General features: G+C 46.4%; 6 protein-coding genes across 6 annotated transcripts; 3 read left to right on the plus strand and 3 right to left on the minus strand.

The window, feature by feature from the left end:
• Nucleotides 1–634: 634 nt before the first annotated feature.
• PAAG_02765 (iron-sulfur cluster assembly associated protein Nar1) lies at nt 635–2604 on the minus strand (the record flags this gene model as incomplete). Its single annotated transcript, XM_002795243.2, has 2 exons — nt 635–2410; nt 2497–2604. 2 exons carry the CDS (start codon nt 2602–2604, stop codon nt 635–637), a joined length of 1884 nt encoding a protein of 627 aa, XP_002795289.1.
• A 542-nt stretch (nt 2605–3146) lies between these two features.
• Nucleotides 3147–4286, plus strand: PAAG_02766 (hypothetical protein; the record flags this gene model as incomplete). The annotated part of the gene is made up of 1 exon (XM_002795244.2): nt 3147–4286. One exon carries the CDS (start codon nt 3147–3149, stop codon nt 4284–4286), a length of 1140 nt encoding a protein of 379 aa, XP_002795290.2.
• Nucleotides 4287–4567: 281 nt separating this feature from the next.
• On the minus strand, nt 4568–5796 carry PAAG_02767 (ATFPG-1/ATFPG-2/ATMMH-1/ATMMH-2/FPG-1/FPG-2-like protein; the record flags this gene model as incomplete). Its single annotated transcript, XM_015844742.1, has 2 exons — nt 4568–5111; nt 5186–5796. 2 exons carry the CDS (start codon nt 5794–5796, stop codon nt 4568–4570), a joined length of 1155 nt encoding a protein of 384 aa, XP_015701820.1.
• Nucleotides 5797–6674: 878 nt separating this feature from the next.
• Nucleotides 6675–7409, plus strand: PAAG_02768 (hypothetical protein; the record flags this gene model as incomplete). The annotated part of the gene is made up of 2 exons (XM_002795246.2): nt 6675–6810; nt 6895–7409. 2 exons carry the CDS (start codon nt 6675–6677, stop codon nt 7407–7409), a joined length of 651 nt encoding a protein of 216 aa, XP_002795292.1.
• Nucleotides 7410–8018: 609 nt separating this feature from the next.
• Nucleotides 8019–9709, plus strand: PAAG_02769 (pyruvate dehydrogenase protein X component; the record flags this gene model as incomplete). Its single annotated transcript, XM_002795247.2, has 4 exons — nt 8019–8199; nt 8282–8385; nt 8446–8517; nt 8579–9709. 4 exons carry the CDS (start codon nt 8019–8021, stop codon nt 9707–9709), a joined length of 1488 nt encoding a protein of 495 aa, XP_002795293.1.
• Nucleotides 9710–11064: 1355 nt separating this feature from the next.
• PAAG_02770 (thermoresistant gluconokinase) lies at nt 11065–11736 on the minus strand (the record flags this gene model as incomplete). Its single annotated transcript, XM_002795248.2, has 2 exons — nt 11065–11499; nt 11599–11736. 2 exons carry the CDS (start codon nt 11734–11736, stop codon nt 11065–11067), a joined length of 573 nt encoding a protein of 190 aa, XP_002795294.1.
• Between the last annotated feature and the right edge of the window lie 4577 nt (nt 11737–16313).

The raw sequence follows: 16313 nt of genomic DNA on the forward strand, positions 1-16313 counted from the left end.
TTTCATTGTAAATTGAAATCCTTCCCTCGCTTTCAACGTTCATTTGGCTTCACTATTTGTAAATCCCCAACCCCTTAGGATTAATTATGCCTTTTGGTCCGCAACGACAGTCAAAATGTTGCACTTCACTCGTTCATTTTGATGCAATAGAAATATCAAATTGAAGTTCTATTATTCATCGGTTTGAATCAATTCTCTAGAATCCCAATCCCGGTAATGTAAAAACCACTATAAAACCAGGAGTAGCTGAAGTTTGTCGTTTTCTTTATTATTCTTCATTTGATCCCAAGTTCAGAAACACTCACATACTTCCATTAGAAGCCTTCACAATCGCAAGCTTTATCCTCAAACCTTATGTGACTGGTTATTTTTACAGTTGTTGTGATGGAATACATATCTGATTAATAGTTCCATAAAGCAATTTAGATCTGAAGATCTCGACTCATCCCATTCAATAGGAGAGATTTACCAACTGCATAATAGTAGTAATAAATATAGATATGCCATGTTCCCTACGTATAAGCTGGTTCTTCATGACCAGAAGAAGCTGTGCCAAGCTTAAATGCCATAAAATGAGACGAGCATTTGCCTGTTCCAGTGTATGTATGTACAAGGAAATCGTATGGATACGCGCCTACCAACCCCCACCGATCTTGCCTGCAAGTTCCGCAACACGGGCCGTGTCTCCCACCTTCGTTGCATCCTTACCCTTATCCTTGCCCACGTCGCTCTCAACTTTCCTGAATGTGGTATAAACTAGGTTCTCAAGGGGGATGTTGGTACTCTTGGACCAATGGGAAAGAATAGCATCGATATCTCTATGACCGCTATCACCGTTGAGCAGGGTGGTAGTATAATGACCCGCTACGGAGTCCGAGTCGGAATCGGAATCGGCCGAAAAATATGCTTCGTCGACCCGTGCTAGCCAGGCTCGTTGTTCGTGTGGGGTTGGCTTTGAAGTAGATTGCTGTAGCTGCGCAGAGTCGACGGGTGCTTGTGTGGACGGCTGCTCCTCTAACTTTGGTGGATTTATTTCCCGCGCATCCTCGACGCGGACTTGACCGCCCCCATTCGTGCATCCACCTGGGCAAGCCATTACTTCGATATAAGAGCAATCTGTGACTGATGCGTTGCCAGCTACAGATCCAGCCCCGGCTGCCCTTCGAGCTATTATAGGCTTGGCGCCGGGTAGCCGCGACGTTCGCGGGGGCTTTAGTTTTCGGACTAAATTTTGGATATTCCGAAAGCCATAGTAGCGGGCAGCTTTTATAATTGTGTCGCCTGAGTTGGAAGTTAGGGCGTATTCGATCACATCAGAATTTCGACCACGTTGTGTTTGGATATGGCTTCCTGGATTGCGACGTTGGTAGGTCGTGAGAATGTGGTAGAGGTAGCCGCCTGACGGACCCGCCGCCGGGGATTGGACATGTGGCAGGGATTTTGGAAAGAGGAAAGGTTCAAGGTACGTATCTGGGAATGGGGTGATGGAAGACGGAGGTAATGGTTTCATAGGGAGGTTTAAGAGGGATATATTTCGGGAAGTCGCCAGCATGAGAAGCTCGCGGGAGGTGATAACGCAGTCAACATCTCGGACAGGGGTATGAGATTCAGTCCATGATAGCCCTTGCCATGACGCATTCGTTAATTCCTGTCGGCTAGCCTCTAGCTTTTTATCAAAACATGGCATGATGGCTAAATGCCAAATATGGCACGGCGAAATGTTTAATGCTTTTCTCAATACACTTTTCAACAAAGTGCCCGTGAGAGCCTGGGGGGACTTAATGCGGGACATGTGAGGTAGGACGTGTGGGTGAGTCTTTTCGGCGTAACAAATCCATCCCGGACAAATAGATGACAGTATTGGTCGTTTTGGGACTGGAAACTCTTCCCCGCTGATTGTATTCCCCGGGATCTCCAAGGATTCTTTAACCTCAGTGACACTCAGTTCCAGGCAAACATTTCGCATCACATTTGTATCAACAACCCAAGTGAAGCCGCTGCCATGAGCGCCACCAGCTCTTAATCCCTGAGGACCACTCAGAAACTGTTCAATCAGGTATCCAGCTTTGCGTTCGGATATGCCAAAGGTTGCCGCCAAACTAGCTCTAACCTGTGGACTGACACTTGCAATAAATATCTTCCTGCCATCTGCTGAGCATTTTTGCCCCTCAGCAGAGCAAGGAACATCGGGCCTTGAACTTTCAGAGCCGCATTTCTTTTGATTGTGGATCTGAAATTCAGGACACGAGTCCAAGGTTTTGAGCACTTCGGCGTGCGACTGGAGAGATACCAAAACTGCTTCCGCTGAGGTGACGCATCCTGAACATGCCAAACAATCTGTTAAGGAAATTTGAGCAGCAGGAGGTTTTCCAGCTTGGATCTTGTCCTCTGTCGTCACCTCATATGCATTCTGTTGCCACCAAGAGAGTGTTAGTAAAAAAAAAAAAAAAGAAGGGTTTTATTGCTGCTGAAGACAAGGGAGAATAGGATTCATACCTCTTGCTTTTTACTATCTTCCTCTGGTAATGTCTCCACGGGCTTTATACAGGCAACACCAGGGGATATAAAATCATTCAAATCATCGGAGGACAGAATCGCGCTCATGGTGGAGCACTAGAGGGGCGAACTTAGATGGATGCGCAAGGCTCCAACCAGCAATATCCCACTTGATTGAACAACAACACTGCTGTATGCACCAGCCAGAAATAACACCAAGGAAACCAAGCATGATAAGTAAAATCTACACCGTACGTTTGAGAGCAAAATATTGACAACTCTTGAAGGTTTTATTTAGATCCTGCCCTTCGCTTGTCCGGAAGGCGCTTAGTAATCAGCATTGGATAACTAGTTAACTTAGTTGACTGCAATTATATTCCACCCTAAGCCCGATAAGGCCTCACCGCTGTCGATAAGCTTATTTTTCTGCCGGCAGTATTCTCGTCACATTACACCATTTTACAGCAATGGCTTGTTATTAATTTCAACCCCCCCCCCCGCCCCGCCTTAAGGGGCTGCTCCCCGCAGTGTGGCTGAGAGCATGGTCTAAATAACGGGCATGTGTCTCCTGTTCAGGGAGGAGTTATTGGAGTGCAGAATGCTGCTTGGTCTATTGAATCTTATACACTTGTCGGATCAAGTTCCAAGGAATGTCTGACCCTCCCAGAAAAAAGCTGGTGCAAACCGTGCTCAACCTCCATCCGGAGGGGGGACAGGGTCTCGGCGACTCCCGCTCCCCATATTTTGTCCGACGCCGACGCCCCCAAAATGACAATATGACAGCTAGCTCATTACAGAATGATTCTCAAGACACAATGGACGATATACAACTTACCCCAACCGTATTGCAGTCACAGGAATCATATAGCACTACAATCACAGATTCTAGCTACGAGGACGATCTGTATCGCAAACGTGCAATCCAAGCTTCTCGCAAAAGCCTCTCCAGCATAGCTGCAGAAACCACGACTTTGCTTCCCAATATTCTCGCTACAGCCCCCCACGCTCCCCCAAAAGGATACCTGTACGCACCTCCAAACCCGCCCCACCTCGGGCGGCGCTTCTGCCCGAACCTCCCTCCCACTGCAATCCGCCTTCACGATGCGGATACCTTCGACACCGCCATTGGCCTAGCAAATTGCGCAAAATACATTACCATCCAGGACAAGAAGCCTGTCTGCGTCCTGAACATGGCCAATGCATACAACGCAGGCGGCGGCTGGAAGCACGGGGCTCTAGCTCAAGAAGAAGCTCTTTGTTATAGGAGCAGTCTCAGCTTCACGTTGAAGCTGCGTTACTATCCGATTCCAGAGATGGGCGCGATATACTCACCCACTGTGGTAGTGATTCGGGAAAATATGGATAAAGGTGAACATAAACTGTTAGATTTGTCCCGGCCGGACAAGCTGCCTGTGGTTAGCGTGGTTAGCGTGGCGGCCCTCTGTTTGCCAGAAGTTGAGAATAGGGAGGTGCCAGGGCTGGGGGCTAGGGAGGTCTATAAGGATCCTGCTGATCGGGAAATTATGAAGGAGAAAATCCGGGTGGTTCTGCGGACTGCCGCGGTTAATCAACATCGGAGATTGGTGCTGGGTGCGCTGGGTTGCGGGGCGTTTGCGAATCCAAAAGAGGAGGTGGCGGATTGCTGGGCTGAAGTCTTTCTGGAGCGCGAATTCAGTGGTGGGTGGTGGGAAAGTGTCATATTCGCCGTTATGGATGATCGGGGCGAGGGAGAGGATGGGGATGGAAATTTTGGCGTGTTTTATCGAAGACTAAACGGAGTTATGGTCTAAGTTTGGTAGAATGGTAAAATGGATACCCTTGAATTTCACACTGATGGATTGTTTGCGCAACCCTTTATCGAGTGGGGTCTTTTATGGGGCCAGACGATGTGGATATGAAACCTGGGGAATGTGAAATCTCCATGAATATTGAACGTCCAAATCATGGCGGAGATTTATAAACGAGCATAACCAAGTTGAATCCAAGGTTTTGTCTCGGCTCGCAAAAATGCCAGCCAGTGCCTCCCGATGTGCTTAATTTGATACCAAAAATAAAACGGAATTCAACCTATCTACTTTCTTGACCTTGTGGATCTACGGTTCTTTGGGGTTTTGTTCTCTTCCGTTTGGGCAGCGTCCGTCTGTTTCTTACTCTTAGACTCCTTTATTTTTGGTTCATCTTTTGGCTTCTTCATCGCAGGTTTCTTCGCGGGAGTATGAGTTTCACCATTTTCCACATATTTACTCTCCTTTGAAACAATTCCTCTCTTCTTTTTGGGGGGCTCATTGTTGTCATCCATGGCCTCATCTTCCACATCTCCCGCAACGGGCCCTGTCTTTTTCTGGATAGCTGGTACTATAGCACTGGTGCGACCGCCAACTGTAATAAAAACAATCTTTTCACCATTGGGAAGTTTATGTGAATGGTTTGTTTTACCCTTGCTCCACCGGTGGCTGAATAACCAATTGGACGGGAACTCCTCCGAATTTCCCAAGAGACCAACCGATGTCGAGCACACATAGTTGATCGCGGAGTAGAGCTGTTCGATCTGGCTTTCCTGGAGGGTATTGCTGTATTGTTCTGGATGAATTTTTGCATGGTATAACAATTCGTCTCTAATTATTGCAGATGCCCCTTTGTTAGCAAGGATTCTCCACAGGCAAATCGTTTCAAATCGAAGAAAACTAACCCCATCCAATTCCCAATTCCACTGATATTGGTTTGGTCAAGCAGGAGCGCCTTAATAGGCACTCTTTTGCTCAAAACTTTTTTTCTCAGCCAATCCAAGGTCACGATATCCTTATCCACAATGGGGTCTGGTCCATTCTCCTTGAGAGGACTATATTTCCTAATATCAGCACCAGGACAATCGACCAATCGCACACGACCAAGACGTCTCGCGTCCACAAACGCAGCCTCAGTCTTCGGTTCATCATCAAGCTCAAGCATAAATTTCCAGAATTTTGACGGCCACGGTTCCTCCCCTCTGTCGTTCCCTTTGTCGGATGCTGGGGCTCTATAGTAATATGTATGGACATTTTTCAACTTCAGCCATCCAGTCATACCAAAATGCATAACGGGATGAGGCGGGGAAGACATGATCATCCAGAAATATTTCCCCTGTTGTCCCGTATCCACTATCGATTTTCCTTCCATGTGCTTTTGGAACTCCGCAGCTGTTGTTCCCACCTTACCAAAGACGATAGGGTCATCTTGGACATGAACTTTGGTGATGGTTTTACCCACGAGATATTTGCGAATGTAGTGGACGACCCGTGCAACCTCAGCTAGCTCGGGCATGATGGAAATAGTGACGTCGTATGGACGGGTTTAAGGAAGTTCGAGGCTCTAGTAGTGAGCAGTTTATCGACTTTACGATATATGTTTAGATCAAAACCGATGTATGCCTTGACAGGGCATAAAATCAGATTAAATGCCTCGGGGAAGTAGAAAAAAACGGGAGAAATGGGGGCGATTCTCTCTCAAATAAGGCCAAAGAGATCCAATTCACCCTGCAGGGGAAAAAGAGTGTTGTTCAAGGAAACGCAATCATCCGTGAATGGCAGGCCGTACTATCAGAGAGGGTTCCGTTGAATGAGGAGTAAGTTAGTAACTAGCTAACTAGCCAGAATTTGGGCGATTAGTCATCGATAGACAGTCCATAGAATCAATTGCTGCCTGGATTATCCAGAATGGCAAAAGAACTCCGATATCTTGGATCTTGAAGCCATTTTGCTGCTGAATTTGAGCTTTTGATGTGGATGTTACAGAAGGGTTTATTTTGGCAGTCTTCGATGTGAAACGTGCGATTCCACCCGTGAGACCAAAGCCAAATACGCTGTCATGTGACCTGACATAAATGCAGAGAATTCGGTTGGCGATTCTTCTCTGATTGAATGTTGCATTGCATCTTGCAACTTTGCCCTGCAGAACATCCCATGTCGATCGTACTTCTATTGATTTCGATTTCAGCTTACGGACACCTCGATCTAACACATACCCATTTTGTTTCATGATTTCATCATTGCTTCCGGAGTTTATAATAACATTCTCGGGGTATTTTGGAACCCATAAACATCGATAATAATACCAATGGTATAAAATTATCCCTGCATTCATCCATACTACCATTCACCAAGATAATTTTTCCCGCAAAGTCTAGCTGTCCAAACAATTTCATGCTGGGCTGGTTTTGGGCTACTCCGTCCCGCTCAAACAACCAACCGGCCCTGCCGGCCAAAAGGGAAATGTCCAAACCCTCCTCTCAGCTAACTCTGACTCCACAATTCTGCTTTGACAAGAGAGCTCTCAGAGGTACCCCCTTCCTCCCATGTCCAACATAGCCTTTATAACTACGGCAGACGTCTAACTAGTTTCTTTCCCCCTGCGCCACACTAGACTTCCTCCGCATCTCCCGTTCCAGTGTAGACGACTCCATCACTCAGAATCTGAATGCGCTCATTACACCGGCAGAAAAGGGCTTTGACCCGTCTATGACAACGGCTCGACAAACAGATTATCCAAGCAGAGGGCAAATTGAACCAGAGAAATGTCACTCGTTTCTGGATAATGTCCTCCTCCCATCATGGCAGGCCCGGTCTGACGTGTTGAATTATTGTACTGGGGTGGCAACGAGTCCCGACCCGAACGATCCAGATCTCCTGCTGCGCGAAGTGGAATCGGCAAAGGATAGAGAAAGAGTGGTTGATGAGCGATTAGATCCTTATTCGGCTAGATTTTTTCCGCGCGAAGCAAGGACTGAGTCCCTGGCGATGTTGCTAAGGAATGAGAGGGGAGTGGAAAATATTATTCGAACGAGGACTTGGGGTTTGGTTAAGGAGCGGTGTGAAGTTTCATATGAAAGCTGGGAAGAGACATTGAATCACTGGCGAGAAAAGCAGAATCAAAAATGATGATGAAGAACCCCCCTTTCTGTTGGAGGTTTTGATCCAGCTACGACGTGCCCCTTTCGCTTAAAGAGACTACGAACGCTGCCTTGGGAAATATTTGGAGGATTTATGTCCACAAGATGCATTTGCACGCATTGATGAATGGAGGCGCAGAAGTCCCTGCCAGTTTCATATAAGAGTTGGCAGGTAGCCCACAGGCGTATATATGCCTAAGAGCATTGATGGCTCTCTGTATGTAAAATATGTTTCCAGCATAAATATGTATATAAATTTCTACTCTTCCATGCATTTGACAAATGGTCTGTCAGGAAAGCAGCCATCTCGCGTGTTTTCAGAGCACACACAATAGATTGCAATGAATGCCTCTGTGATAGCGTAATCTCGGTTGCAATGCATCGCCATAGGATAGCCCCATACAATTTATTTAAGTTGTATTAACTATGGGTCAAGTTCCATGGGACAATCAGCAAGGTCACATGACCACTATGCCGGCTACCATCGGTTGACCTGGCGATGTAAACGAAGGCCGAATGTTTCGATGGAATCGATTTAAGAGGCTGATGTTGCTCTCAATTGCACTTCGTTGTGAGCATCCTGTATTCAATCTGAGATATGATGGCTCTACGCTGCAGAGGGTCTTTAACCCAGGCTCTGCTTCCAATCTGCTCTGCTTCCCGTGTGCTGCCCGCTGCTGCCCGTATTTACCCCATCTCTTCTCCCCGCCGAAGATTTTTCCATGGCTCCCCTGCATCGTCGGCGATCAGGTCTCAGGTCCTGAAAGATGTTGGTGAAGGTATGGCCCCATTTTAGAGATAAGGCCAGTGCATCCTCAGTCTGGCGTAACCACCGTGTGCTAACCAACGCGCCTTGAACAGGAATCACCGAGATCCAGATCATACAATGGTACGTCCAGGAGGGGGCCAAAATCGAGGAATGGAAGCCGTTATGCCAGTACCAGTCCGACAAAGCGGTCGATGATGTACGTGTTCCTGTCCATTTGCAGCAGTGGAAGCTCTCGGCCTAACAGATGTCTCTGTAGATAACGTCGAGGTATGAAGGGGTGATTAAGAAACTCCACTTCCGGGCGGATGAAACCGTTCCTACAGGGATGGTAAGAGAATATATGGTCTATTGAACTCTCCCCATGTAGCTTCTATTGACAAATTTAAAAGGCTTTGTGCGATATCGATGTTGATGAGGCAAAATACCCCGTCGAAAATGCAACACCTCCGCCAGCAATTAAGCCGGCCGTTACACCCTCCCTGCCCCTAGAGCAGCAGCAGGTAAACCAGGAGGTAAAAGAAGACTCTGCTATATCTTTGAATACCGCAGAAGCACCACCAAAACCCGTTGAGCAGCCCGCAGCTCTCAAATCTAAATACGCTACTCTTGCAACCCCAGCCGTCCGTGGCATGCTAAAAGGGTTGAATGTCGATATACTAAACGTAACCGGAACCGGCAAAGACGGACGAGTGACAAAAGAAGATGTCCTCCGATATGTCGCGGAACGAGACGCTGGTGCGGCAGAAGTAACGGCATCCTCGTCAGCAACACCGCAACCTCCACAAGCCGCACTGGGTATTAGCACTCCGCAAACAGAGACCTCTACCCCATTGACCCCAATTCAATCTCAGATGTTCAAAACCATGACTCGATCGCTTTCAATTCCCCATTTCCTCTACGCTGATGAACTCAACATCGCCTCCCTATCCTCCATACGCAAGAAGCTCGCAAGTCACCCAACCCACCCCCAGAAACTCTCCTACCTCCCCTTCATCATCAAGGCTGTCTCTCTCTCCCTCAACACCTTCCCCCTCCTAAACGCAAGAGTAGACACCACCAACCCAAACAAGCCTGCCCTAATCATGCGTTCAAGCCACAACATTGGTGTGGCCATGGACACGCCGACGGGTCTTCTAGTGCCAAATATCAAAAACGTCCAGGCCCGCTCCATCCTCGATATTGCCACGGAACTCGTCCGTCTCACCGAGGTGGCGCGTGCGGGCAAATTGACCCCCGCAGACCTGAATGGCGGAACCATCACGGTGTCCAACATTGGTAATATTGGAGGCACTTATGTTGGTCCTGTCATTGTGCCGAACGAGGTAGCCATTCTTGGCATTGGGAGGGCGAAAATAGTCCCTGTTTTTGACAAGGCGGGCAACGTGGTTAAGGGCGAGAAGGTGAATTTTAGCTGGAGTGCGGATCATAGAGTTGTGGATGGGGCGACGATGGCTAGAATGGCGGACAGGGTGAGGGGCTATTTGGAGGAGCCTGAGTTGATGATGTTGGCGTTGAGATAGGCGGTTGGTGAGGATCCATCATATATTCATATCTGTATACCCATAGATAGATACACATACAGAGAGAGATAGAGAAAGAACTCTTCTGTTTAGATTGGAGGAAGGATGGGATGCTCTTTTGTTACTCTTTTTTTCTTTTTTTTGGTGGGGGGGGTTGGGGTGGGGTGGGGTTGCGTTGTCCAATGACTTCCCATGGTGATGCCGATGTGCAGCAAACGTTAGGCCAACTTTGACATGCATGTGTGGCATGTGTTTTGTACCGTGTGAACGTATATATGTTTCCTAAATTTATATAGAAAGATATGGCATTGCTGATTGTTGGGGCGCATCTTGCGAAGATTGTGCTTTAGGGAGATAACAATAAAGTTGATTTCCTTGTTATACTATATTCTTGACCGATTCACTGCTGAGGAGCTAGCTATATCAAATTCAGAATTTGATAGAAAGTATATTGAAGTGATTGAATTTTGCACGGGTCCAGGGCTCAGCTCCTGAATACGGACTTAAATCTAGAAGCCAGGGGGAGAAAAATTGTATATATATGTCTCATATTGCACCAATATACGCTTCCAATCCACCCTTAGCAAAATAATTTGCAACTGGTATATGCTGGACCCGCCAAAACACGCCAAACCAAAATCGAAAAATAATAATAATAATAATAATAATAATAATAAACTGACGTGGGACTTGCGAGCGTACAAAAGTATGAATGACAGAGCAAATGTGCCACGGTAAACAAATAGCAAAGAGACAAACGAGTGGGAAATCAAGAAATCAAACAAAATCACACCAAATAAAAACATCTTCCGGCGTCCAGTTGAATAATATATTGGTGCCGGATGTTTAACAAGAAGGGGGAAGTAGTAAATAGTGAATTGTGGCCTTAGGACGGGGTAGTCTGAAAAGAGAAAATGAACGTGGGAAGTAGGTTCACGCAAGTGGCAGCATCTATCGATGCAGACCTTATAGCGAGGACGGAGCGTGTAAAAGATAATATTTAATATTCCTGCTGGTTTTTTCCCTTGAAGGTTGATACTGTCCATGTGTATGTTGATTTTGAGTTGGAATTGCTCCCCGCGAAACTTTGTCATTCGTCCCTAATCCTTATATAGACGGATTATAAACCATTGCTGTACTATGAAGCTGCTGCTCTGTACATGATGGATATAAAGCTCCTTGGGGATATGAGTGGGCATAGATATGTCACATTGGCTTGTCTGGCAGAAGGGGCCCGTCCGGTAAACCTTGCAATAAATGATAATAGTCCGGCATCTTGCTTCCATTCGTAACCCCTTTTATCTCATTCCAATTCACCTCTTCCCGGCGTCCTCTCCTGGCATCGAATATAAAGTTCAATTATAATCCTCCATAATTTTATTTACTGCAGCAAAGACACGTTCCCGTACTGCAGCCCGGCTATCGTCACACGGCACGGTTACCACATCCGGTTCCGAGTCCCTATTTGGTTTTTCTAGAGTTTTCACCTGTGAGCAAACGAGACTGGGCGGCATAAAGTGACTCTTCCGCGCTGTGACTCGCTTGTGAAGCACTTCTTCCTCAGCATCCAGGAAGATGAAGTGGATTTTAACTGTTGGGTGTTCGTCTGCTGCTCCACGCATAATGTCGCGGTACTTCTTCTTTAAAGCGGAACAGCTCATCACCACACCGGAAGATGTCTGGAGAGACTCCATGGCAGCCTCACGCAGTGATACTAGCCACCCCTTTCGATCGTTGTCATCGAGGGGTTGGCCCTTCTCCATCTTCTCCTTGTTGTTTCTTGGATGATACTGTGCATTTGTTATCTGTCAGCCTCCAATATCTGACTTTGATATTCTAAGAGTATCTGCGTGCGGTATCTGTGAGAGGAGGCATAATTGTATACTTACATCGTCACCTTCAATATAGTCCATTTGTAGCTCTTTACTTAGTTCCATCCCGACAGTCGTCTTGCCACAACCGGCGGGTCCGATGACGATCCAAATGTGTTGTAGGTCCTGATCCTGTGCTCTTGAGTTTTGCTCCATGGCCGTATGTCGTCTTTGCTGCTGTGTCTTTGAGAAAGCGTGACGTCTTGGAGTTGATGCATGTCGTTAGTTAAGAGGCACACCACCCGGCAGCATACACACGCTGGCTATGATCTTGGATGTCCACCGACAACATGATAGCGGAATTGTAGGAGAAAAAGCTAATACTGGCTTGGTTCAGAAAGGGAAGGTTTCTTGCAAACAAAACTGCTCCTCGGTTTTAACAAATTTCACCACCCGGCCCAGCGGACTCTGGAAGTTTCTCAAAGCCAAAGCATTTGAAATAGCTATTTATCTTTAATGCAGTTTCCAAAAAGAAACTCGATAAAGATACACTCAAAACAATAGAACAGGACGGACAAGGCAATGGGAAAAATCAAAGTACTTTTTAGAAGAATTAACACTAAGAAATCTTGGTCAAAGGGAAACTTAGGTTAGAGAACTTAGGGTGGCTGAGAATAATGGAGGAGCGCCAACTATTCAGCAACTGTGGGGAAAGTATAAAATAGTAAGTAGGTAAGGTTGGCCCTGAAATTATACCTATTGGGCCCGCTGCGACGGTTCTGGGGCCGACAAGGATCCGAATAGGGGATTTGAGAGGCTGGCAGAGTTTCAAAGCCGCGAGAACAAACACTGAACTTACTGACTTGAAAAGGAACTTGTCCACATGACTTGAATTAGATAACGGAGAAGACAACAACTATGCAGAACTCGAAATGTGCTAGAAAGATGAGAACCAAAGGGCACGATATCAACTTATATATCATTTTTGGAACGGGTTTTAGGTAAAGGGGTTGGCGGGAACTTTGGACGTGTTAGTTTGATGTTTTGAGAGCGGTTCTCCAAAACGTGGAGGCGCGGCCTGTGATTGGATTTGACAGCAACCAGCTTTTATTAAGTTTAGGTCAATAAATTGTTGTCCCGTAGGCCGTATCAGCTATGTATTAGTGAGCCTGGCTTCAGATAACTATCCAAAGCAAGAAGCTTTTTGATTTGACAGCAGCGTGGCAGATAGAGTCAGAACTTATGCAGAGAGAGGGAAAGCCGGCCCTGGGGAACAACGATAGCTTGGATTTTGGACAAAAGGGATCATAGCGGCTGCGCGGAAGATTATGCCCTACCGCTGAAACGAGCTGTAGGCACTGCATCACGCTGATGTAGATGAAGCTGAGCAATTCCATAACCTGCTGCTCACGAGCTTGTGGAGAAACGTCAAGATGTCAGTCAAGATTGAGCTTACAGAAAAGGGGAAAATCCTGCGTGGTTGGAACCCCCTCGCACTTATGTGGCGTCCGTCTGTGGGGTTAGCCAATAATAAAAACTTGGCCGCTGCAGCCCACGCAGTCCAAGCCTTGGGTATAATATGTGGTGGGCGGGGGAGCGGATGGGGGGTGACAGGTGACTGAGTGTCCTTCGTCTTGCTTTTAATCGCATGGCAAACGCTGGTTTGGGCGTTGTCGCGAGATATCATCTGGATGGAACCTTTTAACTAATCCACGCATAACTACCACCGCAGGGTTTATGACCAGCTGATTTTTGCTCAGAAACAAACGAATGCATTGCCCGGCTGAAGATATTTTCAAGTTGATTCAGCGTCAATACCTGGCTAATTTTGCAGCACGGGAGATACAGAGAAAGAATGGTGTTTTACCTCTAGGGATTTAGAATTACCGTTGACGTTGACCCTGGCTTCTCTCAACGGCTCTGGCGGCGATTGGGGGGTTATTTAGTGAAACTTGGGTAGGTAAAACATTGGTTCTGATCCCCATTCTCAGCTCTGCAGTGGGACCAAATCATGCAGAAATACAGTATTTGCTTTGAGTTGCTGATTCCAAGATACCACCCCTCTGTGGCTGGGAACACCCAACTGGCGCCGGGATATGCATGAGCTATGATAACCTACAGAGCTTTGAACCGCTACTTCATCCTACAAAGTTCTCGAACAGAGGGACATTGTTGGGTCGTTTGGGCGAATCCAATAGCTTGACAGTCGCTACATCACTTGCATACCAACCACTGTCTCAGCAGGTTGCAGGAGATAGAGGAGGGAGATGCAAGCACAATGCACGATGCTATGCAATTCAAGTTCCCTTTGCTTTAGCTAATGTTATCCAACTGTTATGATTAAATTGGCGGGGATCAGCCGATATTCTTCTAGGTTCCTCTGTGGAATCTCTCCCACTCTTCGGATGCATAGCTGGGAAATGCATCCACTGCAATCTCAGAGTAACTCCTCCCGCTGTGTTTTGTGGCCGAGACAATAGGGGACGCCAGTGTACTAATGTTAGGGATGGGCTGGACTGAACTACGGCCTTGCCTGAATGATTTGCATAATTTTCACTTGGGTATATGTCATCGATCAAGAAGAGTCCCATCGCCCTTTCAGAAACTGGTCTTGCTCTTTAATTAATTGATAAATAGCATCCCATCCCGTATCGTGCATGCCCGGGACCAATGCTGGACAGGGGACTGTCACAAACTTCCATTTTATCCGCGTTTTAGCTCATCGTGTGGGTGTTTTGGAGGTGTGGGTTCAGTGCAACTGCAGCTAGCTAGCACATTCAACTTCAACCCACTGAACAGGGGCAAATCGAATGAGCTGCCCGAGAAGAGCAACAAGGGCAACAATATCATCAGCCGCGAAAGCCCACCATGCTCGGGAAGACCCTAGTCAACCCGGCGCTCTATTTTTAAATGACGCCTGCACCTCACCTCCGTATCGGATGGTTCGAAGTGATTGATCTGTGGGGGAAATTCTCAGATATTAACTTAGCAAGGTTTTTAAAAAGCGTGGTTATTCACTTATTTTGGATTCTATGCTATTCTCATCCGATACATATCTAGAACACTAATTGAGATCGCTGTTTTGCATGAAAGGCTGCTTGCTCACAAATGCACGCCAGAATGTTTCAATGCATGCATTTGTGGCATTGTTCAAATCAGCGGGAAAGACTTCCCCTTGATATGGATGGACTTGTGCGTACAAGTCCTTGCCCCGCATTTTTGGAGCTCGATTCCGATGAGGGTTTGACTTCTTTTGATTTTTGATTTTTGATTTTTGATTTTCCTAATTTTATGTTCTTGAATTGATTTCAATGTTGAAGAATCCTTTTTCTGGAGTAGATATTTTTAGATGCATAATGTCATGCCCCTTGCCTCCGAATGAACACACATAACTATACAGATGATGGGCTAACATGACTCAGAAAGCTGTTGGAGTTAGCAGAGTTGTTCGCCACAGAAATGCCTACAACAGCCATGATAATGCAGGGTAGCTTTGAGAATTGTGTTTTTAATTGCTGAGACTTCGCTTACTCTAAAAATCTGGCGCCTCTCTGGGCAATTAAAATCTATGTGAGCTGTGATTGGAACTGAGATGTAAATACTCCTATGCAAAACCCACCAGTAATACATAGTAAGAGGAAGCACCTGGTCATATGAAAGATGCCTTCATAGCAGGAAGTTGAACGATTTCTTTCACGAAAGATTGAATCGGACGTCACTGTTAGATTGCTGGCTGAAGCTGATTCCTAGTCCTCCTTGCTTAACACTCACAATAGTTAAATAAGTTGTTTAACCTTGTCACATTTATCAGTCGCAGGGGACCGAGCACTGGAGAATACTTAACTGCGGCGACTCTGGAGCGGGTTCACGCTGAAAAATCCTCCGTCACAATCAACCTGACAAATTCCTGTCATTGTCCAGGGCCCCCCAGTTAGTTAGCAAACGAGAGGGGATTGGTGACCAAAGTATTGGAAATTGCACTTCTTGCACGCGATTCTCTGCTTCTTTTGTCCAGCTGCCAATAAAAATATGAAGATCTGCTTTCCCTCTTTTCCCTATGTACATCACATTCCTTTCTGTCGCGGGAGGCGGAATGTTCTCTGGAGAAATTATCGCCTTTTCAGTCAACTACTATCTTCGGCTCATCTTGTCCTCTTTTCACTGATCATCCCCAGGACAGGCGGACAGTAGGAGGCTGCGAAGATCAGCAGGGGGATTCTGCAATATGATTGCTGGTTGGCATGAAAGGGGCTCAGGAATCAATTTGAGTTCTTGGTTGGGCAAATTGCGGACAAACAGCCTCTTGTGAGCTCATAGCAGTCACTTTCCAGCAATGATTGAGACCGTCAGCCACAGGTCTTATGAGATATGATATCGCTGTACAGAGTAGAATTGTCCAGCATCCAGTTTGAAGTCTGCATAACCCACAATCTCTGATTCTAGCAAATAATGTAATTATTCTCAATTTGTCTAACTAACTAACGTAATTCCACACCGAGTCGGCCACCAAATTTCTCCACCTACTAATTTAACTGCTCATTCAATTCAACGCGCAATTATGCCACCAAAATGCAAGAAAAACTCTTCAAATTCAGTTGAGCAAGAGGGCAGGATTGAACTCGCGATAAAATCTATTCAAAATGATGAAAAGCTCTCAATTCGTGAAGCTGCAAAGCTATTTAATGTGCCTAGATCTACTCTTCAAGATCGCCTCAAGCACCGGCCCTCATGGGTGAATTTACGCGCAAACTCTCACAAATTATCTGCTGCTGAAGAGGATAGCCTAGTTGAAT

This window comes from Paracoccidioides lutzii, assembly GCF_000150705.2.
Source record: "Paracoccidioides lutzii Pb01 unplaced genomic scaffold supercont2.6, whole genome shotgun sequence".
In the NCBI taxonomy this organism is placed as follows: domain Eukaryota; kingdom Fungi; phylum Ascomycota; class Eurotiomycetes; order Onygenales; family Ajellomycetaceae; genus Paracoccidioides; species Paracoccidioides lutzii.